The sequence below is a fragment of the Artibeus jamaicensis genome, unplaced genomic scaffold, assembly GCF_021234435.1.
Source record: "Artibeus jamaicensis isolate MK-2021 breed Jamaican fruit bat unplaced genomic scaffold, CSHL_Jam_final contig_469, whole genome shotgun sequence".
NCBI classification, from domain to species: domain Eukaryota; kingdom Metazoa; phylum Chordata; class Mammalia; order Chiroptera; family Phyllostomidae; genus Artibeus; species Artibeus jamaicensis.
Window position 1 is genome coordinate 213,946 of NW_026521847.1, and position 27,990 is coordinate 241,935.

At 51.6% G+C, this 27,990-nt stretch overlaps 4 protein-coding genes across 17 annotated transcripts; 2 read left to right on the plus strand and 2 right to left on the minus strand.

Moving 5' to 3' along the window:
* Nucleotides 1–311: 311 nt before the first annotated feature.
* Nucleotides 312–9,538, minus strand: STK19 (serine/threonine kinase 19). 6 transcript variants are annotated; one of them, XM_037151344.2, is made up of 7 exons: nt 9,367–9,538; nt 9,086–9,222; nt 2,504–2,599; nt 2,101–2,240; nt 1,215–1,312; nt 963–1,110; nt 312–755 (listed from the first exon to the last, which is right to left on the minus strand). In XM_037151344.2, exons 1-7 carry the CDS (start codon nt 9,464–9,466, stop codon nt 710–712), a joined length of 765 nt encoding a protein of 254 aa, XP_037007239.1. In that variant the 5' UTR covers nt 9,467–9,538; the 3' UTR covers nt 312–709. The 6 variants fall into 6 exon arrangements, with proteins under 6 accessions (XP_037007239.1, XP_037007241.1, XP_037007240.1 ...); XM_037151346.2 differs by lacking the exon at nt 9,086–9,222 and adding an exon at nt 7,613–7,704 and having other exon boundaries at nt 9,367–9,523; XM_037151345.2 differs by lacking the exon at nt 9,086–9,222 and adding an exon at nt 7,595–7,704 and having other exon boundaries at nt 9,367–9,523.
* Nucleotides 9,539–9,587: 49 nt separating this feature from the next.
* Nucleotides 9,588–15,770, plus strand: DXO (decapping exoribonuclease). 7 transcript variants are annotated; one of them, XR_008392084.1, is made up of 9 exons: nt 9,595–9,848; nt 10,044–10,445; nt 10,620–10,855; nt 10,943–11,162; nt 11,279–11,414; nt 11,527–11,621; nt 11,707–11,793; nt 11,939–13,046; nt 15,109–15,770. XR_008392084.1 is itself a non-coding variant. In XM_053667490.1 (8 exons), coding segments are annotated over exons 2-8 (1,131 nt in total). In that variant the 5' UTR covers nt 9,595–9,848; nt 10,044–10,089; the 3' UTR covers nt 12,448–12,626. The 7 variants fall into 7 exon arrangements, 6 of the variants coding, with proteins under 6 accessions (XP_037007237.2, XP_037007232.2, XP_037007233.2 ...); XM_053667490.1 differs by lacking the exon at nt 15,109–15,770 and having other exon boundaries at nt 12,447–12,626; XM_037151341.2 differs by lacking the exons at nt 11,939–13,046; nt 15,109–15,770 and having other exon boundaries at nt 9,596–9,848; nt 10,084–10,125; nt 10,344–10,445; nt 11,707–11,910.
* SKIC2 (SKI2 subunit of superkiller complex) lies at nt 11,963–21,731 on the minus strand. Its single transcript, XM_037151336.2, has 28 exons — nt 21,649–21,731; nt 21,468–21,571; nt 20,804–20,913; nt 20,589–20,706; nt 20,383–20,497; nt 20,204–20,278; nt 19,861–19,914; nt 19,571–19,764; nt 19,276–19,404; nt 18,918–19,063; nt 18,411–18,557; nt 18,198–18,282; nt 17,908–18,014; nt 17,431–17,577; nt 17,255–17,351; nt 16,877–17,089; nt 16,680–16,790; nt 15,206–15,436; nt 14,688–14,825; nt 14,395–14,532; nt 14,167–14,271; nt 13,717–13,864; nt 13,496–13,622; nt 13,172–13,382; nt 12,920–13,030; nt 12,624–12,842; nt 12,300–12,440; nt 11,963–12,205 (listed from the first exon to the last, which is right to left on the minus strand). Exons 1-28 carry the CDS (start codon nt 21,668–21,670, stop codon nt 12,005–12,007), a joined length of 3,744 nt encoding a protein of 1,247 aa, XP_037007231.2. The 5' UTR covers nt 21,671–21,731; the 3' UTR covers nt 11,963–12,004.
* Nucleotides 21,732–21,775: 44 nt separating this feature from the next.
* Nucleotides 21,776–27,990, plus strand: NELFE (negative elongation factor complex member E). 3 transcript variants are annotated; one of them, XM_037151333.2, is made up of 11 exons: nt 21,783–21,962; nt 22,392–22,474; nt 23,861–23,930; nt 24,013–24,158; nt 24,651–24,725; nt 24,812–24,849; nt 25,039–25,304; nt 25,413–25,557; nt 25,692–25,746; nt 25,988–26,090; nt 27,821–27,990. In XM_037151333.2, the coding sequence occupies exons 2-11, from the start codon at nt 22,400–22,402 to the stop codon at nt 27,916–27,918; spliced, it is 1,071 nt and encodes a 356-aa protein (XP_037007228.1). In that variant the 5' UTR covers nt 21,783–21,962; nt 22,392–22,399; the 3' UTR covers nt 27,919–27,990. The 3 variants fall into 3 exon arrangements, with proteins under 3 accessions (XP_053523466.1, XP_037007228.1, XP_053523467.1); XM_053667491.1 differs by having other exon boundaries at nt 21,776–21,962; nt 25,988–27,990; XM_053667492.1 differs by lacking the exon at nt 21,783–21,962 and adding an exon at nt 21,969–22,081 and having other exon boundaries at nt 25,988–27,990.

Consider the following 27,990-nt stretch of genomic DNA (forward strand, 5'->3'; position numbering starts at 1 on the left):
GTGCTCCGTAGCAGTGGGTGCAGCGCACGGCTAGACACACAGGCTCCTTGTCCGGGCCCCAACACCACAAGGGGAGGAGACACTGGCCTCGTCCATAACCCACAACAGCTGCACTACAACAGGCCTTCGCTCTTTGCAGGCCCTGACAGAAACTGTGGTTTACATCAGGCACACCCTTGCCCCCCACAGGGAAAAGTGACCTCAACACCCCTTTTTCTCTCTGAACAATGAGGCATTGGTTGGGCCCGAGTGTGGCCTTACCTCTACCCCGAAACGAGCAGCACACATCACATTACACGAGACACCCAGGAAACAGCACTATCAGAAATACTTTATTTGGCAGCTTCAATCCAGCACGTAGGGAAGAGAACCCTGCCTGCCCCCACCAGCCTCCTTGGAAACCCCACCCTCCTAGCCCGGGACAGTTAACAGCAGCACCTTGCTGCACAAAAGGCAGCGGCCACGGCTTGGCACACCTTCTGGCTCCACTCCCGTGGAAGGGCAGGGCAGCACTGCCCAGACCCCACCACTGGCTCGGAACCCAGGGCATCAGCAGCAGTCACATCTGACGTCACACACTTTCGAGTCCAACACTCACAGTCTGAGCCCCAAACTTTCACGAGGTGACCCTGTCTTGGCCACCACTGGGCAACACTCCCAGGCCCCTGTCACTCCACTGCGGGGAGGTTTGCCACAGTGAGTAGAATCCTCATGTCTCTGGCAGGCGCAGAAGGGTTCCAGAAGTGGTGGAGACACTGCGCAAGAGAAAGACACGGTGGGATCCAGACTTGGAGGCCCAAGGTCTAGAGAGAACTCAGAACTTGGCTAGGGATGTTCCCCGGTTCCAGGGGAGAGAAGAGCTGGGCTTCCCTAATGAGGAAAGCAAGAGTGGGGAGGAAACCCGACTACACTTTGGGTCACTGCTCTGTCAACTGCCAGAAAAAGCTGGAGGCAAGACTCACCAGTCCACCAGCTGGGCCCCAATGAGGTCATGCACATGGTAGGCAAGGCCCAGCTTCACCGAGGCAGGTGCCCGCCGGCCCAGGAGCTCTGAGAGGAGCAGCTCCCGGTACTTGGCCTTCCGGACCATGCCAAGGACAGCCCTGCGCCCTGGAGGAGAGATGGCACAGGAGTGCGGAGTAAGGCCTGCAGGCCAGAGAAGCGATTGAAAGGTGTTTTTGAGGAGCTGAGGGCTTGAGTTGCAGACAGGATACCTTTAACAAAATACTTAATAAATCTCCCAGCTCCAGGCACAGCCAGCCACCAACTCCCGGCATCTCGAACGGTGAAGATTCCAGCATTCACCAGCTGCCTAAGCGGGTGGGAAGCCAGGAAAGATGAGGCCTTGGCCCTGAGAACCCTCTCTCCTCCCTGTCTGCTAATGTTTGGACTCTGTCTCCCGAAACACAAACAACCAGGCAAAGGGACCGAACAACAGATATCCCACCTGCCACCCAGCAGTTCTCTGCCCCCACTCACCTGCCCAGCTGCCTTTCCCTCACTCTTTACCTGCTGCTAGTTCCCCAAAACTGCTCTCAGAAGCCTTCCCTGACCACGAGCCCTGACACTCTCAGTCCCACCAGAAATGTGGGTCTTTTTACTGTGCTCCTGCCACTGACTACGCATACTTCACCACAGCTCCTCCCACATCTACTGAGAAGTTCAGAAAACGCCTTCACACGCACCAGGAGTTACAAAGCAGGGAGCCTGAGCCAGGCACATTGACATCAGCCCTGCACTGATAATTTTATCCTACCCACGCCTGGGTGCTGTTCTTTTGAAAGCGAGTGCTTTAGTTCCTGCCACTCCCATTCTTAGTATCAGCAAGATTCACGTCAGGCATTTGTGGTCCCTGGAGGCCTCTAGATGGGTCTGATTAGCCACCCAGATGGCCTGAATTTTCATCCAGGGCTCTTTCCAAGGCCCCAAGTAAGACAGGTGTCTTACCTCGGAGGAGGAATACAAATTTAGATCATTTTACTAAAATTAAAGTAAACCTTTTGGGCAGGTTCAGCAAAAGGAAAAGGACAACACAAGGCTGGATGGGAGGGAGGCAGGGAGGTGCCAGATGCTGGATTTGATTGGTCCCCCAAGACTCACGTGATCTCTGTGTCCGTGAAGCCAAAGGTCTGTGTCATCTGGTCCTGCTGGACGCTAAGGTCCCTACAGGCTGGAAGCACCAAAGCCAGAAACTTCTGCACAGCCCCAGCATATGACCGCCCACTGCAGGCCTTGAGGACCTGGAACCAGAGATGAGAGACTGGTGTGGCCTCCCCCCCAGGACATTCACCTGCAGGCGGGAGGCAGATTCGCTTCTGCTGGGTTCCTTCCAGCTTTCATATCTTTCCTCCTCCTCCTCCCTCGTATCACTATTTAGCAGAGCCCTGTCCTGTGCCCTCTGTGAGCTGCCGAGTGGGAGAACTGCCTCCTTTCTTTTTACTTCCTTTCCCCAGTCCCCCTGCCTGCCCGCCCCACGCCCCATGACGCGCACAGTCACACGCACCCGGGTCCTGTAGTCCTCGGTGAGTATGATCCCATGGGCATCCAGGTCGAAGCCTAGCTGGACAACTCTGATCTCCCCCTGTTCCTGAAGTTCTTTCTGTTTCCAGAAAGATGGGAATGGAAAGAAAAATGTCAGGGAAAGACGCTCCACTAGACTCTGGGTGCCTGGCCCACACCGGGGGCTTTTCTCTAAGTAAAGGAAATGCTGTGGGGGGTGAATCAGGTGAATCGCCAGAGTCTTTCCCGACTGGTCACCCACGCACCTCGTCTGTAGTGTCAAACTATCAGTACACATTTTCTAAGAACAGTCACATGCCTGACACTAAGATAAAACAGTGATTAAGACACAGGCCCTGTCCTTAAGGAATTAACAGTCTAGATTTGGGGTAGAGGAAAGTGGGGAGGAATACAAGATAAAAGGTTCAAAACAAATAAAAATCAACCAGGACTACTGTTTCTAAGAGTATAGCAGGAACCAACCTGCCCGCTGAAAATTAATTAAAGTGCTGGATAAAATATTATTTTTTAAATTGTTAAGCATCAAAGAGCCCACAAAATAATAAGTGAACAAAAGAATTCATAGAAGTAATTGGAATGTGGAAGACATGTGATGATTTGGGCAACTCTGTCCAGCATAGTCAAAAATAACTGGACATACAAGGAAAGAAATTCAAAAGAAAGACAATAGAAACAGACCCCAACAGACATGTTACCAAGGAATTATCAAAAACAGACCATTAAAGCTCTGGCTGGGTAGCTTAGTTCGTTAGGGCATCGTCCTGATATGCCAGGGTTGTGAGTTCAATCCCCAGTGAGGGCACATACAAGAAGCAACCAATGATGCACAAGCCTGGAGCAACAAACTGACGTTTTCTTACTCTCTCTCTTTCTCATCAATAAATTTTTTTTTTAAATGTTTAAAAAGCCCCTATGTTTATAATGCTGAAATAAGTAAAAGCCACGATAGACTTTTTCAGCAGGAAATTATAAAAATTAACATGACAGTCCTGGCTGGTGTGGCTCAGTGGATTGAGTGTTGGCCTGCAAACCAAAGGGTCGCCAGTTCCATTCCCAGTCAGGGCACAAGCCTGGGTTGCAGGCCAGGTCCCCAGTAGGGGGCGCATGAGAGGCAACCACACATTAACATTTCTTTCCCTCTCTTTCTCCCTCCTTTCCCTCTGTCTAAAATAAATAAAATCTTTTCTAAAAATTACCTAAAAAAATCAACATGATATATTTTTAAAATCCACACAGAAATTCTAGAACTGGAAAGTGCAATTAAGGACTCAATGGATGGGTTTAATGAATTAAGACACAACTAAATAAAAAGCTACTAATCTGCAAGACAAATCAAAACAATGAACTACACTATAGTAAAGACAGTCAAAAAGACAGAAAATGCAGACAAGAGACTAAGAGACTTAAAGGATACAAAGAGAAGGTACAATGTATAACACATCCACAACCACAAAAGTGTATTAATCCAATTTCCATTAATTCATAGAACAACAGACAAAATAATCAGTGAGGAACCAGAAGACTTCAACAGTAACACCAGTTACTAAGAAATTAATAACCAAATACATATTCTTCTCAAATATACATACAATATTTAACAAAACTGACCACAAAGGACGAAGCCAGTCTCAATAAGTTTCAAAGGACTGAAACCATATGTTCTCTGGCCACAATATCATTTATGCCAGAAATCAGTAACAACGAAGTAATAAGAAAATGTTTAAAAATTAAGACTTCCATTACTAACCAAACCAAAGAATCAAAGAAAACAAATCACGAGCCAAATTAGAAGACATTTTAAAATGAATCATAATGGCCCTGGCTGGTGTAGCTCAGTGGATTGAGCATGGGCCTGCGAACCAAAAGATCACGGTTTGATTCCCCATCAGGGTACATGCCTGGGTTGCAGGCCAGTTCCCAGCAGGGGCCAGTTCCCAGCAGGGGATGAATGAGAAGCAACCATACATTGATATTTCTCTCCCTCTCTCCTTCCCTTCCCTTCTAAAGATAAATTTTTTAAAAATTTTAATGAATTATAATGAAAATTTATACCAAAACTTGGGAGGCAAATAACTCTCAGTACTTAGTGGGAAACTACAGCCTGCCCTTGCATGTGTCTGTTGGACAGAGAAGAGCCCCGGCTGGTCGGAGCTCCGCCCCCACATCAAAAGGTTGAGGGTTCGACGCCCAGTCAGTGCACATACCTAGGTTGTGGATTCAGTCCCCAGTCAGGGTGCATACAGGCAGCAACTGCTCAATATTTCTTTCTCACATGGATGTTTCTCTGGATTTCTCTCTCTCTCTCCACCCCCCCTTCCTTTCTCTAAAATAAAAAAATAAAAAAAAGAATCCTCAGGTAAGAATTAAGAAAGAAAGAGAGAGAGGGAGGAGGAAGAGAAAGAGACAGAAGAGGGGGAGAGAGAGAGAGAGAAATAGCCATGGCTGGTGTGGCTCAGTTCGTTGGAGCGTCATCATGTAACTGAAGGGTTGCAGGTTCAATTCCCAGTGAGGGCACATACCTGGGTTGTAGGTTTGATCCCTGTTCAGGGTGGGTAAGAATTCGGGACAAGGCGCATAAAGGAGGCAACCAATCAATGTTTCTCTCTCACATCAGTGTTTCTCTTTCTCCCTCTCTCCCTCTCTAAAAGCAATGAAAAAATGTCCTCGGGTGAGGATGAGAGAAAGAGGATAAAAATTTATGAAAAAAGAAAGTAAAATAAGCCAAATAGTAGAGGGGAAACAGATTAATGAAACAGAAAACATGTGAACAAGAGAGCAATAAAGCTATTAACAATGAGAGACTATTGGTCAGTAGTGAGACTGACCAAGAGAAAGGGAGGAGAAATCTACTGTTCAAAAATTTAGAAACAAAATAACAACCGACAGTGACCGAAAATTGAACTGTATGGAAGTCCAACAACCAAGGAGTTAAAGTAGACACATTCATCGGGACTGGTAGGAGGGGTGGAGTCAGGTGGCCGGGCAGAGAGGGGTCTCAGCAAAGCGGTGACTGGCGGACCCAGGGAGGCAGTGGACTGTGGAACAGGCGGCTGGTGGACCGGGAGGTCCCACATTTGCATGCAGATAAACCAGGCGAAACTGGGGAGCAAGACTGACCATGCCACCCAGAGTCCTAGCACCAGAAAATAAAGCCTCAAAACACCAACTGAAAACACCTGTGAGGGTTGAGGTACCAGGAGAGACTCCCAGCCTCACAGAAGAGTTCATTGGAGAGACCCACAGGGTTCTAGAACACACACAAGCCCACCCACACAGGAGTCAGCACCAGAAGGGCCCAGTTTGCTTGGGGGAAGTGGGGGAAGTGACTGAAATCCAGCAGAGAGTGGAGCAAGTGCTGTTGTTCCCTCTCAGACCCCTGCCCCACATACAGTGTCACAACACAGCGACTGGCTTGCCCCACTCTGACAAACATCTAAGGCTCCGCCCCTTGTATGTAAGAGGTGCATCAAAACAGGGAAAAAAAATGGCCCAAATGAAAGAACAGATAAAAGCTCCAGAACAAATACAACTAAATGACGAAGAAATAGCCAACCTATCAGATGCACAGTTCAAAGCACTGGTGATCATGACGCTCACAGAATTAGTTGAATTTGGTCACAAAACAGATGAAAAAATGAAGGCTACACTAAGTGAAATAAAGGAAATTGTACAGGGAACCAATAGTGATAAGAAGGCAACTGGGACTCAAATCAATGGTATAGACCAGAAGGAAGAAAGAAACAACCAAACAGAAAAGAATGAAGAAACAAGAATTCAAAAAAATGAGGAGGCTTAGGAACCTCCAGGACATCTTTAAATGTTCTAACATCCGAATTATAGGGGTACCAGAAGAGGAGGAAGAGCAACAAGTGGAAAAGTTATTTAAACAAATAATTAAGGAGAACTTCCCCAATGTGGCAAAGGAAATAGACTTTCAGGAAGTCCAGGAAGCTCAGAGAGTCCCAAAGAAGTTGGACCCAAGGAGGAACACACCAAGGCACATCATCATTACATTAGCCAAGATTAAAATGAAGGAGAGAATCCTAGAAGCAGCAAGAAATAAGGAGACAGTTACCTTCAAAGGAGTTCCCATCAGACTGTCAGCTGATTTCTCAAAAGAAACCTTACAGGCAAGAAAGGGCTGGAAAGAAGTATTCCAAGTCATGAAAGGCAAGGACCTACACCCAAGATTGCTCTATCCAGCAAAGCTTTCATTTAGAATGGAAGGACAGATAAAGTGCTTCTCAGATAAGGTCGAGTTAAAGAAGTTCATCATCACCAAGCCCTTATCATATGAAATGTTGAAGGGACTTCTCTAAGAAAAATAAAAGAAAAAACATGTACAGTAAAATGACAGCAAACTCACAATTGTTAACAACCACATCTAAAACAAAAACAAAAACAAACTAAGCAAACAACTAGAACAGGAACAGAACCACAGAAATGGAGATCACATGGAGGGAAGTGGGAGGAGGGGGGGGAAAGGTACAGAGAATAAGTAGCATAGATGGTAGGTACAAAATAGACAGGAGGAGGGCAAGAATAGTATGGGAAATGTAGAAGCTAAAGAACTTATAAGTATGACACATGGACATGAGCTAAAGGGGGGAATGCAGGTGTGAGGGGGTGTGCAGGGAGGAGGGGAGTGAAGGGGGAAAATGGGACAATTGTAATAGCATAATCAATAAAATATATTTAAAAAAGAAACGAGACATAAATAAATACACTCAGTATGATTTTGTTTATATCGAGTTCAAAAGTGGGTAAAACTGAGTTATGCTGTTCATGGATAAACACATAGATGGCATAAAGAGAATCGAAGGAACAACTGTCATACCAGTCAGGATAGCAGTCACCTTCCAGGGACATAAGGCATTTTGAATGGAGAGCGATGTATGTTGGATGCTGGCCATGTTCTACAGACTAACTTGGGTGGTGGTTAAATGGGTATATGGTTTGTAAATACTCTTTAAATTGTGTGTGCACATGTTTATATTTTCTCTTGTGCCAACTTTTAAAGTTTTTAAAACAGGCTAACACCAGTCAATTAGATTAAAAACAACAAGTGCTATACATATGAGAGTGGTTCCACCTGACTCGCTTCCTCATGAGACTGGAGTTGGTCTCCATCTTCCCATTCTTCCCTCTTCTTTCCGACAGGTTGCCGCATTAACCTTCTACCTGCTAAACCCAACGGACAGATTTGGGATATTACTTTTCTTGACCTCCTCACAGACCACTGCCCTGAGTCATGGGTTTAAAAGTGCCAAATACCTTGTTGAAAATCTCTACTTTCACAATAGGCCACTTCCTAGGTTACCCTAACTCTAGCCATTCCTTCTCAGCCTCTTTCCCAGACTCCGCTTCCTCTGCTTTCCCCTTACATCAGTGGATCTCAGATTTTAAGGCACATTAAGAATCACTTGGGGCAGTAGTTCAAAATGTAGATTACCAGGTCCTACCCCAAGAGACCTTAATTCATTAGCCTGAGCATTTTTGAAGAACCAGCCCAAATAATTCTGATATAGAACCCAGGACACACTCTGAGAAACCCTACCTTAAATATTGGAATATCCCAGCACCGGGGGGGGGGGGGGGTGTGTCGGTCTGACCCAATTATCTTTCACTATGACCTGAAACCCTTGGCCCTGGGCCTCAGAAGATCTGTTGAACACCTTCCTCCCAAATTGTACATGTACCTTGTATATACGTGGCGTATGTGCATTTTTTTTGGTAAAGAGAGCCATTGCTTTCATTATCTACTGAAGTTTGTAAAAAGGTTAAAAATCACCCATCTACTCACTCTTCTGATCCGATTTCACCCACATCCACAGACTTTGAACCACCTCTCACTTCTCAATAACTTCCGATTCTAAATCACGGGCCCAGAATTTTCTCCAAACCTTCACATGCAACTGTCTACTACACATTTGCTTTTGAACTCTCCACAAATAACTCCAACTCAACTTGCACAAAATTAAGAACATCATTTCTACCTAACGAATCAATGTGCTCCTCTATTCACTCCACCAACCAAACTCTCAGTCTGTCATCCATAAAATCTGAGAGTTATCTTGGATTCCTCCCTCTTGCCACTTCCTACATCCCTCACCCTCACCCAACCTCCTCCCTTCCTACTGCACTGCCCTACTTTAGGCCTTCATCAGTCTCAGCGGCAGTTTCTTCTAATTGATTCCCCTGCCTCATCTCACTACCTCCAAACCATGCAACACACTGCTCCCTCTCCTGTTCAACATGCTCGTCTTCGGTGTAAAGCAGAAACAACACTGATGCTCAAGGCCTGTTGTAATTTGACGTCTGCCTGCACTCCAGCACTGCAGGCTCCAACCACGCCCAACGATTCCGTTTCCACAGAAGCTTCGCTCTTCCACTTCCACGATATGTCACGCTCCCCACTGCCTGCGCGTCCTTTAACAGGGTCTGTAGCATTCTCCCTGGCACTGCAGTGCCTTGACCAAAAACACCTAGGCTTGCTGAATGGCGGCATGGCTGGCGGAACTAGAGCCTGAGTGCTGCTTCGGTCGGTGGCTCCGACGCCCCTCACCAGCTGCCGGTCAGCCGCAGTCCGGTCCGGCACAAGGCTGTACACCTGGCTCCTGAGCGCGATGGGCGGCAGCGCATCCTCGAACAGACCTCGGGGGAACAGCTGCACCAGCTTCGCGACTGCCGCGCGCGCCGATCCTGGGCGGAGAGGCCTGGTCACTGGGACATGAACTAGGGCAGGGGACGCTTATAGGGGTGCTGTCCTCCCAACATTTAGGGTGAGGGGAGGCGAGGCCGCTCCTGCTGACTTTCCGAGCCGTGCCGCGGGGTTGTCATGGTTACCTGCCTCGCCCCTCAAAGGATCTCCCTCTGCAGGCCTTGGTTCCCGCCGCCTCTTCAGTCCCAACGTCTCCGGGTCCAGGTGCTGCCTCTTTCGGCTCATGACCCGGGATCTGGCCGGGCCGAAGAAGGGGAAGGTGCTGAGGAAGAGACCGGCAAAATAAACTTCCGGCGCAGAGCAGTGACGTCTGCCGAGACTAGGCGGAGGGTAGGTCAGGCCCCACGGTGACGAGACTCCTTCCGCCGCCTCTCGCTCCCTGGCTGCGAGGCGCGGATTCCGTGGCCGGGCCGGTGCTGCTCCGCTGCCCCTGGGAACTCACGTCCCCGACGCCTGGCGGTGCGGCGGAGCGCCGCGTAGTGACCAATTCCTGGGGCGAGGGATTTGCCCACCTCTGTCGCTGTTTGCGCCGTCGAGAGCCGAAAACCTCCTTGGCCTCCCTGTTCGACTTCGGGTGTACCTGCCGAGACGTCAACGCTCTGCGGAGGTGGGAGTTGAGTTTGGCGGGCTCAGAAGTAACCAGAGCCTTGATCTGAGCCCAAACACCCTTCCCAACCTCATCACCTTGGTGGTAAAGGGGTGGGGCCATGGGTGCACCTGGCGGTGGTTCTGTTTGAGAGGCTGAATGCCAGACTCTCGCCTTCAGGCGACTCAGTCCTGATCCCGAGTCCCCATCCTCCAGGCCTCCGTTATAAAAGAGGAAATTTCCCCCCACCTCTCAGGATCTCATGGAGCCCAGAGGGACCAAGAGAGGAGGCGGGAAGGTAGAAGTAGCTGAACCTCCGAACAAATTCCCCCACCCAGCCCCTTCACTACCCACAGACCCTGCCCTCTACTTTGGGCCCTTCCCTTTTTACCGGCGCCCTTCCCAAATGGGCTGCTTCTCCCTGGATGCCCAACGCCGGTACCATGGAGATGCCCAAGCCTTGCGCTACTACAGCCCACCCCCCACCAATGGTCAGTGCCCCAACTTTGACCTCAGAGACGGATACCCTGATCGGTACCAGCCCCGGGACGAGGAGGTCCGAGAAGGCCTGGACCACCTCCTACACTGGCTCCTGGAGCACCGAGACCAGCTGGCAGGGTGAGCAGAGCACAGCACACAAGTAGATGCAGAGACCTGTACCTGCCCCCTAAAATTAGGAAAGCCAAAGCTGGAAGGATTCAGTCCTCTGAAGAAACTTCGGCTGTTCTTTGGGGGAGCCATCTGAGCTACTGTTTTGTCAGATGTTCAGCCTCTAACTTCTCTCTCTCTCAGGGGTCCAAGCTGGCTGACAGGGGCCATAGTGACATGGAGGGGGCACCTGACAAAATTGCTGACAACACCATATGAGCGGCAGGAGGGCTGGCAGCTGGCAGCCTCCAGGTTCCAGGGGACACTGTACCTGAGTGAGGTAGAGACACCAGCTGCTCGAGCTCAGAGGCTTGCCCGACCACCCTTCCTTCGGGAACTTATGTACATGGGTTACAAGTTCGAGCAGTACATGTGTGCAGGTGAGAGTTGCCCCAGCTCTGTAGCCCCCTCCCCTTTTCCCAGAGACCAAGAGCCCCACCCCTGCTGCTGCTTCTCGCCCTGTACAGACAAACCTGGAGGCTCCCCAGACCCCTCTGGGGAGGTTAATACCAACGTGGCCTTCTGCTCGGTGCTACGCAGCCGCTTGGGAAACCACCCTCTGCTCTTCTCAGGGGAGGTAGACTGCACAGACCCCCAGGCCCCATGCCCACAGCCCCCCACCTGCTATGTGGAGCTCAAGACCTCCAAGGAGATGCACAGCCCTGGCCAATGGAGGAGTTTCTACAGGTTCAAGAGGAGAGTGGGCAGGGCAAGAGCTTAGAACTGACAGCTGGGGAAGGAACTTGGGGGAAGAGGAGGAGGATGGAGGTGGGGTCCCACCGACACCTCATCTTTACTTACAGACACAAGCTTCTGAAATGGTGGGCTCAGTCATTCCTCCTGGGGGTCCCAAATGTTGTTGCTGGCTTCCGTAACCCAGAGGGTTTCGTCTGTTCCCTCAAGACCTTCCCCACCATGCAGATGTTCGAACACGTCAGGGTGAGGCAGTGATGGCACAGCCCTGAGGCCAAGACCACGGGTCCAGTATCCAGGGCTGCATGTGCATTACCCTCCCCCCACTCATCTCTGCCTCCTCCTTTGCCCTCTCCAGAATGACCGTGACGGCTGGAATCCCTCCGTGTGCATGAACTTCTGTGCTGCCTTCCTTAGCTTTGCCCAGAACACAGTTGTCCAGGATGACCCCAGGTGAGGCATTTGGCTCTGACCCTTCCCTTTGGGTCCCAGAAGCCCAGCCTCCAGCCCTCAACTGGCAACTCCTTCTTCTCCTCAGGCTCGTCCACCTCTTCTCCTGGGAGCCTGGTGGCCCAGTCACAGTGTCTGTACATCAGGATGCACCCCATGCCTTCCTGCCCACATGGTATGTGGAAGCCATGACTCAGGACTTCCCATCGACCCCCAAGACACCATCCCCTAAAGACTGACACTTCAGGGTGGGGGCTGGTCCTGTCTCTGTGGAGTTAAAGACATACCTTCAGGTGGTTCTCCCTGTTGTGTCTTTTAAGCTGAGTCACCCTCAAGCACAGACAGACCGTTTGCTGTTTTATTACCACTTTTTACACGGGAATCATTCACTGAGTATAGAGGCTGGCTGCGAAGACGATGTCCCTCCGTAGCAGGGTGGCTGCCGTCTCCATCTTGGCACCTAACACAGGCTCGCCTACCAGACGGGCTGCTCCCCGCAGTGACCGACACATCTCGGCCAGGCGTTGGATGCAGCGGACCACCAGGCCCTCAGGGGTCCCCGAGAGCCCTGCCAACTCAGAGAAGGGCTGTGGGGGGAGCAGGGTAGGGACTGAATTTGATAAACCTGGGCAGCCTCTCCCCAACCAGCTGTCTGCAAAACCCCAAACCCTAGTTACTCACCATGCCCCGGGCCCACTCGTACACAACTCCAACAAGCCCAAAATTCAGCTCCCCTACAAATTCCTCCACTGTCTGGTTCAGGCCACAGGCCACCTGAACCTCACCAATCCGCTTGGCCACAGCCCGGACACGTTCCACTCCCTACAGATGGGGACAGACAGTTAAGAACTGCCTTCCTGCTCCAGGATAAGGGAGGCTCAGATCAAGGAACAAGCCATTCCAGTTCTTAGGAGCACTCACCAGCTGGAGAGGTCACTTGGGGAAACCTGGGAGTGGGGACTGGGAATGTGCAGCCAGGGGAGGGAGGGGGTGGGTGCCCCATACCTGTTTGAGGGTACTTGGGAGCTGCTCCCCAGCGTCCCCAGGGCTCTGGCAGACCAGGCCAGACAGCAGGGCTGCAATCTCCTCTGGCCGCAGGGCACTCAGAGCGTTGTCAAACATGAGCTCAGTGAGGAGCAGCTCGTGGCTGCTCATGGAACAAGCCACCCGCCCCGCCAGCTTCACCGTGCCTGCCTCGTCTACGTAACCCAGGGTTTGGAGCACCTGGACAGAAGATGGTGGGCGTTGGGAGCCTGCTGCCCTCCCTCACTAGCCCCTTTGCCCCTACCCAACACTCTCACCTGTACTCGCTGGTGGTACTCGGGGAGCAGTAGCAGTGACTGGTCTGACAGCAGGAAGCGCAGCCGCTCCATCTCCTTCTGTACCTGCATTCGCTCCCGCAGCTTCAGGTACTGCGGAGAGCCACAGGTAGGACTGGATTAGCCTTCCTCTCACCCTCCACAGGGTCCTGAGAACGAAGGCTGAGATGGGGTGGGCAGCCTACAGGGGAGGGACCAGAGGAAAAGCTTTGAAGCTGGCGTCTGGGGCCCCACCTGGGCGGGGAAACGGGGGCTGTGCACACACTGAGCCTCCCGGATCAGCTCCTCCAGCTTCCGGGCACGGAGCCCGCCCTCAACCACCGACATATCTTTAAGCTGCAAGTCGTTGACAGGGTCAAGGGTAGGGGGTCCTGCTGGGTGGGCCTGAGACAGACGTAGCAGTTCCTGGACAGCAGTGGTCACAGCGGCAGCAGGAGGATCCTGCCTGAGGAAGGAGTAGGTCCTGAGACTTCTCTTCCATGCCAGCTCCCTCAGCTGGGGAGATGCCCCAACCACACCTCCCACTCCCCGAAACACAGTGCCTCCCCAGCATCTAACTTAAACTTCAGTTGCTGCCTCTTGCTGAAGTCCTCCAAGATCTTCTCTCCATTCACCCGGAGCACTTTGGTGGTGATGGCAGCCACGTCTCTGGGCTGAAGCTTGGCCACAGTGTGGTCACAGGGCCCTGTGAAAAGGGAAGATCAGGGTCAGGTCTCACCATGACCCTGGTGTCCTGCCTGTACTGATGTTAGGAACCTGAACATCCACCCCATTCTCACCTTCAGGCAGGAACAGCTTGAATCCCACAAGGTCATCTGGATAGGGCACACCTGAGGGGGCCAACCCCCTGTCCTGTGGGTCCTCAGACATGGGCTTATCACACAAGACCAGGGTTGTGAATGATCTGCTGGTAGAGTTTGAGGAGACCTAGGGGAAGTGGGAGAAGCCAAGACAGGGCAATGTGAGGAGTGGACAACAAAATTAGGGGCAGATCCCCACCTTCAGGCAGGGATCGTGGAGCACCATGCAGAGCCCACTGGTATAGACTGGTAACCAAGTCAAACAATCAGAGCAGACAGGGTGGGGGAGGGGCACGTGGAGGAAGACAAGGAAGTGGGCACGAAGTGGTGGTGATGGGAAGGAAAGGATGGCAAACGGGGAAAACGAGAGCACAGCTGAGTGTGACCTTCCCTGCCTGCCCTCTGGAGCCTAGGTTCCCCTCGCGTTACCTGCAGGATCACACCCAGTGCGTTGTGATGCTTCTGATTCTTCACAACCACCACCCTTCCGGCTGAGAGAGATTTCAGCCCATTCACAGACTCTATGACACATTGCTGAAGAGTAAGGATATGCAGAAAAGGGATAAAGTGTCAGGGATGCTAACACAAGGTTCGGGAGTATCCGGAGTGTCACCCTGTTTTCCCTCCGCCATCACCCCAACACACATATTGGCTCACCTGGATCAGTCTCCGGGTCTCTGTTAATTCCTCTCCCCAGATGTAATACTCGGGCAGGTCGACCAGTTGGCCAGTCAGGTCAGGTTCCTCTAAGGCCTCCAGTTTCCTGGTTAGTGCAGCTAGAGCCTCTTCATGGGCCTGAGCAGAAGTGGGGGCAAGTACAAAATAAGTTTCCAGGCTCAGTCTGCCACATCCCCACCAGCGCCCCACTGGCCTCTACATGCTCACCCTTCCTCATCTGGCTTCCCTTGTCCAACACCCAGCCTAGTATACTGATCACCCTGACCCCTCACCTTGCTGTCCTTGCGGGACGGAAACTCAGAGAAACTCCTCTTCATCATGTCTTCCACCCGGAGGGCGTCCACCCGCAGCAGGTTGAGGATCATGGTGTATGTGAGGCGGAACTGCGACTGCAGCTGCGACGGCTTACCCTGTGTGTGGGGAGTCAGGGGGGAGGGGGGGAGGACCGGGATGGGCCAGCTGCCTCCAAGCCAGCCCTCTACAGACTGACCCTACCCCCAGCACAGACAGTCCCAGCTCTGGAACCGTGGGACTCCAGACAAACTGCCTGCTCACCTTCTCTGCAAACTAAGGGAACAAAACCAAGTAATAGATTTGCAAAGGGCCCACTAGCTCTGTACTCACAGTAGGAAAACTAAAGATGAGACTGGGTCTCACCCTTGGATTTGCTCACTCTACCCTGGCTTCTCCCAGGCAAAAGGAAAAAGCAGAAAGAAAGGAGAGGGGAAGGAGGCTGAAGAGAGAGAATCCAGCTGGGGCCCTCCGGCTTTCCTCATGCTGCCTGGCTCACCGTCATCATTCGGTGCAGGTCCACCATCTCAGGCACTCGACCCTTGCAGAGCAGGATAACGGTGCCTGTAGGGTCCAGGCCCCTCCGGCCTGCCCTACCCGCCATCTGCACATACTCGCCCGGGAGCAGGTCCCGAAAGGTAGAGCCGTCGTGCTTGCGCATGGAGTCAAACACCACCGTTCGGGCCGGCATATTTACACCCATGGCAAAGGTCTCAGTGGCAAACAGGACCTGGGACACAGGAAAGAGGATCAGCAAAGGGGCTGCACACAAACACCCAGCACACCTTCCTCTGTACCAGGGCCACCCGGCACGGTCTGGACGGTTAATTCGCAGAAGCCCATTTAACTCTCCAGGCAAGACTTCAGAGTGGGGACTCTTGTTTTCATTTTATTGATTTAGCTGCCTATTTATTTCTTTGTACCCACACATCCCACTTCTATGCCCCCACTGTCTGTTATCCAATGTCTTTAAGGAGTATCTTTTCCTGTGAATATGCTGTTACAAGTCATCTTGTCTTGTGTGCGTGTAATTTGCATTTCGCATTAAAGGCATTTATAGATCCCCTTCCGTTTCCTCGCTTCTTTCCCCCCATGTCGTGTTTTCAGCATCCATCTGCATTCCTGTGGTTATACCTAATCCCTTGCTTCCAACTACAATAGGACACTCTGTGGGGTGCCTGCCCTGCAGCCACCTACCTGCTCTCCCAGTGAAGGCACCTCAGGACCCCCACCAACACCCTGCCACGAGACTAGAGCCAACGAAGGAAGAGCAGACACACTCCGTCGTGGATCAGGGTAAGAACTTCTTTGTGGTTTATACTCAGGAATGGAATCGAGGACCCAAGAGTTTGTTATTCTTACCTAAAGAACGCCAGGGCACACTCCAGACTAGCCACCCCTGTGTGAGAGTTCCTGTCATCCTGTACAGGCAGACCTCGCTTTACTGCATTTCACATACTGCACTGTAATCAACATGGAGGCAAGACCCTCCACCAGCATAAAGATTACAATTCGCTGAAGGCTCAGGAGATGCTGAGCATTTTTTAACAGTATTCTCTAATTAAAGTACATACATTGCTTTTAGATATAATGCTCCTGTACCCTTACAAAGTACAGTACAGTGTAAACACAACTTTCACATGTACTGAGAAACCAAAAACTCACTTTAACGAGGTATTCATTTTGTGGCGGTCTGGGACCAAACCCGCAGCACCTCCTAGGTCTGCCTGTTATCCCATGTGGCTTTGGTGATACTTGGCATTAGCCAGTTCCCTAAGTTTTATCAGTTTAATCACTGTGAAGTCTTATAAGTATTTCAATTTGCATTTTCCTGCTAACTTATATGCTTGCCAGCTTTTTGGGTTTCTCTTCTGAATGCACCCTGATTTTAAGATGGGAAACCTAAAGTTCAGGGAAATTAAGTAATTTGCAAAAGATCTCGCAGTGAGGACGGAGCAGGGCAGCGCGTGCACCTTGACCAGGCCACGGCTGAAAAGCATCTCCACGATCTCCTTGAGGATGGGCAGGATGCCGCTGTGGTGCACGCCCAGGCCTCGGTGCAGGAGCTCTGACATGTGCAGGACCTGCAGGTAGCCGAGAGCCCCTGGTCAGGGGTGGGGGCGTGGAGTGCAGCACCCATTCCCACCAGTTTCCAGTGCTCCCTCCATACCTGGGGCAGCTGGCGGTCAGAGCCACGGAGGCGAGCAAGGCAGCGCTGCAGGAAGAGGTGAATCTCGCTCTTCTCTGAGCTTGTGGTGAGGTCAAGGGAGGTGAGGCCCGCAGCCTGCTCGTCACAGCGGCCCCGGGAGAAGGTGAACACCACCACAGGCAGCTGTGCACGGCGGCGGAGGGAAGCGAGGAGGGACAGGTACACACCTCGGTCCTGGGAAAGTGCAAAGGGACAGCGGTGGAGTCCCTGAAGCAGCGGGGGCCAAAGCAGGGGCCAATAAAAGACTGTCAGGCTGGGGAACACTCAAAGCTCAAGTGCAGTCCCGGGAGATGAGGGAAGAGACAAGTGATGCCAGGGGCGAAGCCCGCTGGTTCTGACCTGTGCTGGGCCACCCTGATGCGTGGGCTGCTTGGCCCCAAAGGTCTGGGAGTGTTTGCTCATCCTCTCCTTCTTGGCCTCCACAGCTGCATAGTACCTGAGGTACACAGAATGTAACTGTCACAGTCACACCCAGCCAGGCCCAGCCCTGACTCTCCCCTGCACCTCAGGCTCACCCCTTTGTATGGAAGGTGCCTTGGGAGTCCAGCAACAGGAAGAGTTCATCCTGAGTCTTGGGACTGTTCCCCGTAAAGAGATAATGCTCTAGGGGGATGGGGCGGGCGACGGTGCTGATGACGTAGATCTGACGACGCTTCAGTCGTCTGAGTGGGAAGGGAACAGTCAGTCGGTCAGAGATGGGAGTGTGGGCAGGAACAACCCACATGCCCACCCACCTTGCTGCTTCTGGCCTCACCCGGTCTTTTCTGAGAGCCAGACTAGAAGGCTGTCCCTGTCCTCATATCTCTCAGCATGCAAAGTAGTCTGGGCCCAAGTGGGCCATGTTCCCCAGCCCTACCCCTTCCTCCTCCCACCCCCAAGGTCTGACCACTCTTTCTACTGTGGCAGTTGGAGGGAAGGGCCATTCACCCCCTGCCCCAATCAAGGAAGACTACAGCCTCTTTCACACAAGCATCCCAGGACGCACATCTTACCCAATCCAGTCAGCAAATTCAAGGGCATTGGGAACAGTGGCACTCAGAAGGATGACAGAGACATGTTCAGGGAGCATGATAAGCACCTCCTCCCACACGACCCCACGCTGGGCACAGAGAGGGAAGACAAGTCATGGGTGGCTCAGAGGGGCTGCCCTTCTGCTCCTAGGCTCCCATGGAGGGCAAAGAAGGCAGTAATGTTTCAGGGTGTGTGGAAGAGGGAGCTGCTGAACTAGTCCCACAGGAAAGGGTTCCTGGGTGCAGGGCCCCATGGACCTCGCGCCCCTTACCTCAGCATCGTTGATATAGTGAACCTCGTCAAAGATGACCCACTCCAGGTCCCGGATGACATCTGAGCCACTGTACAGCATGGAGCTGAGGAGAAGAGACTGAAGGCTGACTCCCCAGTGGCTCCTGCCTCCACCAACTCAGCCAACACGCTCTCCAGAACAGCCTCACCTTCCTGACCAAAAATCCACCCGTCTTGAGTGCCCATCTCTCACCGAAGGATCTCTGTCGTCATGATGAGGCAAGAGGCCTCTGAGTGCAGCTGTACATCCCCCGTGAGCAGCCCCACGTCCCCAAATGTGTTTCGGAAGTCTCGGAACTTCTGGTTACTCAGAGCCTTGATAGGCGAAGTGTAGATGGTGCTGAGAAGAGGGCGTGAAGTGAGCCAGGCCCTCCATACGGACTGTGGTCGGCACCTCCTCTCCCACCCTGAGCCATCCCAGCAGCGTGCCGCAGAGCTCGGGGGCCCCATTCTGCACTCGAACCGCCCGCATTCTCCTTCATGACATGGTCCCAGGAAAATTCTGTCCCACATCCCCTTCACGAACTAAATCCACACAGGTCATTCTTTTAAACTCTCTCCCCACACCTCATTTCTTTCCACATCTCAGTTCCTCCCCCAAATATCCCAACTAAAAGACGAGGTAAAGACGTGGGAAGAGATGAGATTTAGAAAGGATGCAGGAGAAAGCGGGGATGGCTGAGGGAGGGAAACGCTGTACCGTGTCATGTGTTTCTGGGCAAGGGCAATGGCATATTCAGCCACAACTGTCTTCCCTGCGGATGTGTGAGCTGCCACAAAGACCGAGTTGTGCCGTTCCAAGTGCAGGATGGCCTGTTTCTGGAATACATCAGGCTCAAATGGCCACTGTGGGAGAAAGAAATGGATGGGGACTAAAGAAGGAAGGGGGGAAGGGCCTTCCTACCTCTCATGGGGCATGCAGGGCAGTGGGGAGAAGGCCAGAGTGAGGCGAGGCTGGGACTGAGATCCAAGACTGCCTGGAATGCATCTGGCCTCTGGTGAGGAGAGGAGACAAGGCAATGCGCTAGGAGTGGGATGTGAGGACAGCGTCACACTACCTGGAAGGCTGGCTGGGGGATGAGGCGGTAGAAATCACCAACAGGGGTGGTGACGTCCACAGGAATGGCCCACTGCTCCTGAGAAAGGGTTTTGGGGGGCTCTAGGGAGGATGCAACTGTGGAGGCTTCCTGGAAAAGTAAGGGGTAGGAGTGATAAAGATATAGCCAGAAAGCTCTCCATTACCACTCCTCCCAAAAGATGCTCTGGTCTTCCCCATAGATCCAACCAAGTCAACCCATCCTCCTGGTGGCAAGGCACCCTTCTTTCTTATCTTGACCACCCACAAGCACCAACCTTCAACACTAGGTCCTCCAAGCTGCTTGCTCGGGCCAAGGGAGCACTACAGGAAGAGGCCGTAACAGTGTCCCCTCTGCTGGTACCTCCTGGCTGTCCCATTGCCTCCCTCTCATCTTCATCACCGCCACCCAGATCCAGGGGCTCTAACAGACAGCTGAGGCTGAGCAACCCAGGAGCTGGAGCTGGGTAATCTGAGGAGCAAGGCCAAATGGGAGACCCAGTCATGTCCACCTCTGTTCTATAGGAGAAGGGTACCACATCTCCTACACCCCCATCTCAAAACTCACCCTTTGGTGCAAAGTCCACACCTTTCTTGAAGCCAGGTGGAACAGTAAGAAGAGCTGGAGAACAGGGACAGAGAAGGTCAGGCCCGCTGCACACTATTGTACAGGTCATATGTCCCATAAACCTAAGGGACACCAATCACAGCATAGGCTTTGTAGCTGGAGACAGTTGTAATAATTTGCCAACAAATAACACTAAAAGTTGTTATGGAAGAGGGACCTTTTTCTAATTTGCTCAAAGGCAGGGAAGGACTAGCAGCAGCCCAGTAATGGGCCTGGGCCCCTCATCCTCAAGGCCCAAACTTGGAGCCCTGCCTCCTAAGGGTCCATCCTGGTACCACCTCACCTGTGTCAAAATCTATCTCCTCTTCAGCTTCCTCCCGAGTGCACAGATCTGTTATGGTGGGCTCATCCATTCCACCTGGGAGAGATCAATTACATATGGATTCATGAGGAGTGATACGGGAACCCTTTCCTGGAGACTGAGAGCTCCCTCCCCTACAATCTCATTTCCACAAGAGTCACCTGGCCAGAAAGGGTACTGTGTTGGATTCCCCCACAGGAACTGGGAGGTGGGCCCTGGCGGCCGGCGAAGAGATAATGAGGTAGTGGCCGACAGGTCTGTATTCTCCAGCAAGACCTGAGGCAAGACATCAGAGCCCCAGTGAGGTTGATCTTGCCTCTGACCCTCCTTTTCCCAACCCTGCTTCTCATGGCCCCTGATTTCTTACCTCCTTGTAGCCCAGTATGTGGCCTGTGGTTGGGTGTCTTTGGGCTTGTAGGTCAGAGGGGACTGGGGCCCCCGGTGCAGCAAGGAGAGACCAGGGATCCATCTTCCTCTGCCATTTTCTGAAGAAAAGGAAGTGGTTTTCAAATCTTCTTTCTCCTCTGTCTCAACTTCCTTTAGGGGCCCATCTCCCTAGTCCAAGTCCCTCCAGACCCTCACCGAGCTGAGTGTTCCAGGCCATGCAGAGGCAGCCAGGCTGGAGATGACAGAAACAATTGCTCTGCTTCTTGCTGCAGATCTGGGGCACAGGGAAGGAGGCTGTGGGGAAGCTGGAACAAGGGCAAGATGAGAGAAAGTGATGGGACTCATGTTTAGATCAGGAATGGTAGATGCCCCAGACAGACGAGAACAAACAAAGGGGAACAATATTTTCCAAAGGCTGTAACACTTTCCAGGACAAATGGCCTGCCACTGAATTACCCCAAGCACTGGTTAATAATACAAATTTCAGATTTCAGAATCTGGGGCTGGACCTAAGAATTTGTATTTTAAAAAAGCTCCTCCCCCCTCACTAATTATGAGACACACTTAAATTTGAGAATCACTGGCTTTAGGAAAAAGGGTCCCAGACCTAAAGATGAAGAGTCACGGGCTCAAAGGCTAGCATCTGAGCCACCAATGAGATGAGAAAAGATATCGCCGGCGCTCCCTGCTAGTCCTCACGGGGGCTCTGACCCAAAGCAGGTCCACTAGCCTGGAGTCTGTCCTGCACCAGTCCGGGCCCGGATGACAGGTGTCCAGAGAGAAAAGTGGGTCATGCTAGATACTACCATAAAGTTTTAAGCTTCATGCGGGTCAAAGGTCAGGGTCAAAAGTCACTTACGGTGCTCTCTGGAGCCCCAGGTATATTGAGCAGCTCCCAGCGCCCACTGCATCCCAGCTCCACAGCCCGAAGAGGCAGGTCCAAGGGACCTGGGGGAGGTAGCACTACGAGAGAAAGATCAGAGGTCAGAAGTCAAGGGTTGATTCCTGTCTATTCCTTTGTTCCACCCCCTCCCCCTCACCTAGTCGCTCCCTCTCCATCATCTTGAAGCCACTGCTGTCCCCCCGCAGCCCGGAAGTGCAGCAGAGAGCTAGGAGGTAAGCCCCACCCCCAAAAGGGCAGACGTGAAGGCGGCTTCCGCCACACACACACCCAGCTCCGAAAAGAACGAATGATACCAAGGGGCTACTTTGAACCGGTAGAAGGTCGGGCGGAAGTGCCTTCGCCTTGGTTACCGCTTATTCCGCCCCTAGTACGTCATCGCTCTGAGCCAGCGATCTGCTGCCAGCGCGGGCGCCGCTCGAGACCTTGGGCCTGGGTTGACACCCCCCTCAAGTAAGGCGTTCTCTTTCTCACGCTTCGTCCGTTTTTGTCCGACCTCATTCCTTCCTTCTTCTCTCTTTCGTTGCTCTGAGAGCGCTGCACGGGTTCCACTGTCTCCTCTGCAGTTCGGGGTTAGTTGCCATACTAACCCCACTGGGGATTGGGGGCTTTTGGTGCCATCATGTTGTCGACGGAGAGGTTGTTTCTCCCCGGTCCACGTAGTGCCCCAAGCTGCTGGTGCCCGTGATTCCTAGAGAGGAGGGAATGCTGATTGACCCCCACAAGGGGGGGGGGAGGGCTTGGACGGCAGCCTAGCTTAAGCAAGGGGTAGGGAGAAGCGATACACAAGTGTAAGCAGACCCGGAGGGCTGGGGTTGGGTACAGTGGACCCTGGGTTGGTGACGGTAGAGAAAGATGTCTTGGGCCCTGCCCCTGAACCAGGAGCCACCATGTTGGTGATACCCCCTGGACTGAGCGAGGAGGAGGAGGCTCTGCAGAAGAAGTTCAACAAACTGAAGAAAAAGGTGAGGGAGTGTGTGGGGGCCTGGCCCAATCTTTCACAGACTCTACACTCTGAGACCACTTGGGGTGAGCGTGAGGGATGGAGCGTTCTTCTGGCTCATACCTGGAGACTGTCATCTCTCATTGTAGCTTCAGAGGTGGGCTGGTGTCTTATTGTGTACCTTGTCTCTTTCCTACTCAGTTTGCCATGGAGTTGTCTCCCTTCCCCCACGGCTTTTACTACCACCTAAAAGCTGGCAATCCCCAAGTTAGGTTTTTCCAGTTCCATCTGATGTCTTGCTGATAAACTTAGCCTATCCAAAATAAAGCTATCATCTTCCTACCTATTTTAATCTAGTTCCTTTTTTTTTTTTAATCTTCCAGATACGAACTGACCACATTCAATCCTCTTGTGTGTTTGGAATAAAAAATCTCAGCTTTGACTTCTCTATTTGCATAGCTAAACATTTGCCAAGTCTTCTTGATTCTTTCTTGAAAGTAATTGCATCCCGTTTACTTTTTCCTGTGTATTCCATAAGTCAGATCTTTGTTGACATTCACTTAGACTGTTGCAATGGTCTCTAAGCGTGTTCCTTAGTGTTTTTTTTAAACAGACTTTTTTCATCTCTTTTTAAATGATCCATTGAAAACACAAGATTTTACCTTAAGTGGTTTCGTTTTGTCCATAGAACAAAGCCTCAAGTTGGCATCCCTTTTTAGTAACACAGAACTATTCACTAGTCCCAAAACATGCATTCCAGAAGCCTTCTTATCTCTGCATTTTTGCCACCCTGTTTTCTTTGTTTGAAATTCCCCTTTTTCTCAGTCTTTGTTGTGCAGATTCTACCCAGGGTCCAGTTTAATAGCCATTTGATATAAGAAAATTTTACTTGCTCTCAAGTAGTTTTCACCTCTTATAAACATTCTTGGCAATTTAATCTAGTCATTTTATTTCTCAGTTAGTAAGCTTCCTGAGGGAGAGAGGAACTGTGTCTCATACTTGTGTATATCCCTGTTATAAAGTAATGAATTGCGTGTTCTGCTAAATATACGGGGGATGGATGGAGGAAGCCCCTAAGAGAGACACATAGGCTTATACTTACTTGCAGCTTATAACCTGCGGCTCTGGTCCATGATTGAACTCCTTGTCTTCACCTTCAAAAACATGATACTCTGGAAAGCCCCTGGATACCATGGTTTGGATAGCTTAGGTACCGCTGGCACTGTAGATGGTCTGGGGGACCATATGTAAGAGGCAGGGCTGCCTCAGTGAACCGCTCCAGGGGCACCATCTGCATTGTTTTCTCTCAGAACGGTGGACCCTGGAACGAGGTGCCCAGGGACCTTGGGAAAGGATCTGGTCAGGCACTGGCCCTCACCAACCCCTCTCTTCTCATTCTTGTTCCCAGAAAAAGGCATTGCTGGCTCTGAAGAAGCAAAGTAGCAGCAGCACAGCCAGCCAAGGCGGTGTCAAACGCTGTGAGTGATAGGAAATGGGGAGCATGGGAGTTGATCTTTCACACACCTGGCCAACATAATGCCTCTTTCCCTCACCACTCAGCACTGTCAGAGCAGCCTGTTGTGGACACAGCCACTGCAACAGAGCAGGCAAAGCAGCTGGTGAAATCAGGAGCCATCAGTGCCATCAAGGCTGAGACCAAGAACTCGGGCTTCAAACGTTCTCGAACCCTAGAGGGGAAGTTAAAAGTAAGCACAAGCAGAAAGGTTGTTTAGGGAACCCTTGACTTCAGAGGGTGTCCCTCCAAGGTAGAATGGAGGTAGGTTTGGGGGAAGGTAGTGCCTTGTTCAATCACAGGCAAATTGCGCTATGGTTCTGAGCTGCAGGTTGCTTATCTAACAAGTGAGGAAAATGGGTGACTCCTGCGCCGTCCACTTTCCTCATTCTATGACTCCAATCCATGAATTGGAGCTCTTGGATTGTGTTGTTCCTCGGAGTTAGACGGGCTGAAATGTCATCAGGTTCAAGAAATGTGTAGATAAACTAAATACTTTGAGGAGAAATTAGGGTCATGTATTTAAATACCATATAATCAAATAAGGAAAGTACAAAGGAATAGAAGAAGAAAAAAAAAGATAGGCCAGAGGAAGCCGAGAAGGTGAGGGAAGAGGAATCCCCTGTGTCCCGTGATTAGGCAGCCTCCTGTTCCCACGCTGAGGTAGCTCTCTACCACCTTCCAGGACCCCGAGAAGGGGCCAGTCCCCACTTTCCAGCCATTCCAGAGGAGCGTATCTGCCGATGACGATCTGCAGGAGGTAACTGTCCCTAATTCTTTGTCCCTGAGGGTACCCACCTGCCAGCAACTAGACTTATCTTAACTGAAACTTGGTCTCTTTTTCAGTTGTCCAGACGTCCCCAAAGGAAATCTCTGTATGAGAGGTTAGCAATTTACAGATAGGACTGGGTCCCAATAGGTGGTGGTGGGAGGGGCTTAATTACCAAGTTCTCAGGAGGTACGGGGCTGGAATAGAAGAAGGTGAGGCGATAGAGGGAGTATTGAGTCCCCACAGGATCTGGGAAGACAAGGTGAAGGCCCCCTTTGGTCATCGCTGCCTCTCTTTTCCCTAGCTTTGTGTCTTCCAGTGATCGGCTTCGGGAACTGGGGGCAGATGGGGATGAGGCAGAAGGCCCAGGGTCTGGTGATGGCGTCCCTCGAAGCTTTGACTGGGGCTATGAAGAACATGGTGGTGCCCGCTCCTCAGTCTCCCCTCCCCGAAGCCGCAGCCGGGACCGCAGTCGTGAGCGGAACCGGGACAGGGACCGAGACAGAGACCGGGACCGGGACCGGGACAGAGACCGGGACCGGGACAGAGAACGAGAGGGCCTTTTCCGCAGTGAGTTGGCTTGGCTAGTGGGCAAAGTGACTCAGAATTTAAGTGGCTCCCACTAAAGCTCGCTCTTAAATTGGAGGGTGAGACATGGTACATCTTGTGATCCCACAGGATCCGACTCATTCCCAGAACGCCGGGCCCCCCGGAAGGGGAATACTCTCTATGTATATGGGGAAGACATGACACCCACCCTCCTCCGTGGGGCCTTCTCTCCCTTTGGAAACATCATTGACCTCTCCATGGACCCACCCAGAAAGTAAGGATGACAATCAGGCCAAACGCTGAGGCCCAGGAGGAGGCCAATACGTCTCCAGTGGCCTATGAGCACGGGTTGGCTGGGTTCAGAAGAGCTCATAACCCCTCTCCTAACCCTGTTTTCTCTCATCCCAGCTGTGCCTTCGTCACCTATGAAAAGATGGAGTCAGCAGATCAGGCCGTTGCTGAGGTTGGGATTTCCCAGATTGTCCCTCCCACCCCTCCCGTCATCATCATGCTTTCTCTTTAAAGTGCTGGGAGTCAGGAGGAAACCGTTTCCTCTTGACAGAATAGTATCTCCCTACTCACACAGGAAACCTTATATTCTCAGATTCCTGTTCAGTCTACTCCTAGGATGGAAACTCATGGAAATCCTCCTTTTGTTTGTCTGTAATGTTCCCCCATCCTCTGCTCCCCCCCTTCTGCCCCAGCTCAACGGGACCCAGGTGGAGTCCGTGCAGCTCAAAGTCAGCATTGCCCGCAAACAGCCCATGCTGGACGCCGCCACTGGGAAGTCAGTCTGGGGCTCCCTCGGTAAGAACAGGAGTTCTGCTCCCTCATCTTATCTCCCACCTCCCACACGTTTTATTTCCCTGCATGTCCCCAAGTTCTCTAGAGGTCAGGATTTGTGGGAAGCTATGGGAATGGGAAGAAGAGTGGGCAGACCCTCTGTCAGTTGGAAATAGGAGAAAGGAGAGAGAAAGGGGTTGAAAACAACTTCCAATAACCGAACAGGGAAGATGTGGAAGCAGGTCAAGAGGAAGATGAACATTTCATGTGGGCTTGTTCATTTGGAGATGAAGTATAATAGGTTTTCTAAAATAAGCATTTGGAATAGGGATGTGGAACTCAGGCATAAGGTGAGAAATGAAAACAGATTAGTCATTTGTATCTCATGGTGGCTGCAAAATGACAGTCTCGTTGGGGAGGAAAAAATGACCCAGGACTGGGATTGGGAAATGCACAGGAGATACGGTGGGAAGCAGGGTTGTGTTGCTCGTACCCCACTGTCCCAGTTCATCTGCATGTTAGGCTGGAGTTGATGGAGCACAGTGTGGAGAAGACACGCGATGCCCACCTTCCTCTGTGGGGCTTTCTGTCCTTTTGGAAACAGTGACACCAGGTGGGGTCAGGGCTGGGAACAGCACCAGGGGGACCTGGGCCACTGAAACCAAAGGACACCAGCTTTTGTACCCGACATGATCACCAGTGTCGGGTACAAAAATCCAAGAGATGGGAGCTGGTGTGAAGGGTTCACTCTGGCCCCAGAGTGGCAGGGGTAGAATCCTCGGAGATGGAGTGAAGAGAGAGACACACTGGATACAGGGAGGAAAGAGAAAGGGGAAGGAAATCTCAAGGCTCAAGCAAGAATGCTTAGGGCCAGAGCCACCGCCGGAGTGAGTTCTGGTAGGGAGAGTAGCATTTCTCAGTGTGAATAACCAACTTTAGCTGAAATAGATTTTCCTGACAAAAGAGTGGACAAAACGAGGGGTTCAGAGCAAGAGTGGCCTTCCAGATAAAGGACCAACATATCAACAAAGGGCTATAGAGATTTTCTTTTTTGTAAAGATTGTATTTATTTTTAGACAGATGGGGAAGGGAGGAAGAAATAGAGAGAGAAAAACAATGTGTGGTCTCCTCTTGCACATCCCCTACTGGGGACCTGACCCGAAACCCAGGCATGTGCCCTGACTGGGAATTGAACCAGCGATCCCTTGGTTTGCAGGCTAACCCTCAATCCAGTGAGCCACACCAGCCAGGGTGAGATTTTCTAATTTTTAATTTTTGATGTACTAACTAAAAGCACTAAGTAAGCACCATTCACATGTGTCAACAATAACATTTGAGAATTTTCTAAGAATAAAACATTTGTTATTGCCCTGGCTGGTGTAGCTCAGTGGATTGAGCTCGGGCCTGCAGACCAGACAATCGCGGTTCGATTCCCAGTCAGGGCACATGCCTGGGTTGCAGGCCAGTTCCCTGCAGGCCAGTTCCCAGCAGGGGACGCACAGAAAAAAATAAAAACAAACAAAACAGTATCCATCCCCCTGTGCCAAGATAACAGCATAATACTCTTTGCCCCATGATGATTTGGCAGCCACTAGCCTAAGGGGCTAAAAGGAGACAGGCCATCCCCATCACCAGAGGGCAGCGTAGAAACTAGGCTTCCAGAAGTCTGGCCAGGAGTGAGGAGGTCAGATTGGGCCCAGGGTCTCACCAGTGCTGTCCTTCTGGCCTTAACTAATCCTTTCCTTCCAACCTAGCTGTCCAGAACAGTCCTAAGGGTTGCCACCGGGACAAAAGGACCCAGATTGTCTACAGTGATGACGTCTACAAGGAAAACCTTGTGGATGGCTTCTAGTTACAGAGCTGGATTTCTTGTGCCTCGTCTGCCCCAACACTGGTCTCAGTAAAACACTGAGGTGGAAGCTCA

What these genes read in the sequence shown, in the direction of transcription:
- DXO (XM_037151337.2), top strand. Translation starts at nt 10,090, where the DNA reads ATGGAGCCCAGAGGGACCAAGAGAGGAGGCGGGAAGGTAGAAGTAGCT. An exon ending in AGATGTTCGAACACGTCAGG is followed by an intron (nt 11,415 to 11,526) that starts GTGAGGCAGTGA and finishes TGCCCTCTCCAG; the next exon opens with AATGACCGTGACGGCTGGAA. An exon ending in GTTGTCCAGGATGACCCCAG is followed by an intron (nt 11,622 to 11,706) that starts GTGAGGCATTTG and finishes TCTTCTCCTCAG; the next exon opens with GCTCGTCCACCTCTTCTCCT.
- SKIC2 (XM_037151336.2), bottom strand. Translation starts at nt 21,670, where the DNA reads ATGATGGAGAGGGAGCGACTAG. An exon ending in GCCCAGAAACACATGACACG is followed by an intron (nt 18,558 to 18,917) that starts GTACAGCGTTTC and finishes CCCTCTTCTCAG; the next exon opens with CACCATCTACACTTCGCCTA. An exon ending in ACTATATCAACGATGCTGAG is followed by an intron (nt 18,015 to 18,197) that starts GTAAGGGGCGCG and finishes CTCTGTGCCCAG; the next exon opens with CGTGGGGTCGTGTGGGAGGA.
- NELFE (XM_053667491.1), top strand. Translation starts at nt 22,400, where the DNA reads ATGTTGGTGATACCCCCTGGACTGAGCGAGGAGGAGGAGGCTCTGCAG. An exon ending in CCAAGGCGGTGTCAAACGCT is followed by an intron (nt 23,931 to 24,012) that starts GTGAGTGATAGG and finishes CTCACCACTCAG; the next exon opens with CACTGTCAGAGCAGCCTGTT. An exon ending in ACGAGAGGGCCTTTTCCGCA is followed by an intron (nt 25,305 to 25,412) that starts GTGAGTTGGCTT and finishes GTGATCCCACAG; the next exon opens with GATCCGACTCATTCCCAGAA.
- STK19 (XM_037151344.2), bottom strand. Translation starts at nt 9,466, where the DNA reads ATGAGCCGAAAGAGGCAGCACCTGGACCCGGAGACGTTGGGACTGAAG. An exon ending in CCGAGGACTACAGGACCCGG is followed by an intron (nt 2,241 to 2,503) that starts GTGCGTGTGACT and finishes CTCTGGTTCCAG; the next exon opens with GTCCTCAAGGCCTGCAGTGG. An exon ending in TTCACGGACACAGAGATCAC is followed by an intron (nt 1,313 to 2,100) that starts GTGAGTCTTGGG and finishes CCACCCGCTTAG; the next exon opens with GCAGCTGGTGAATGCTGGAA.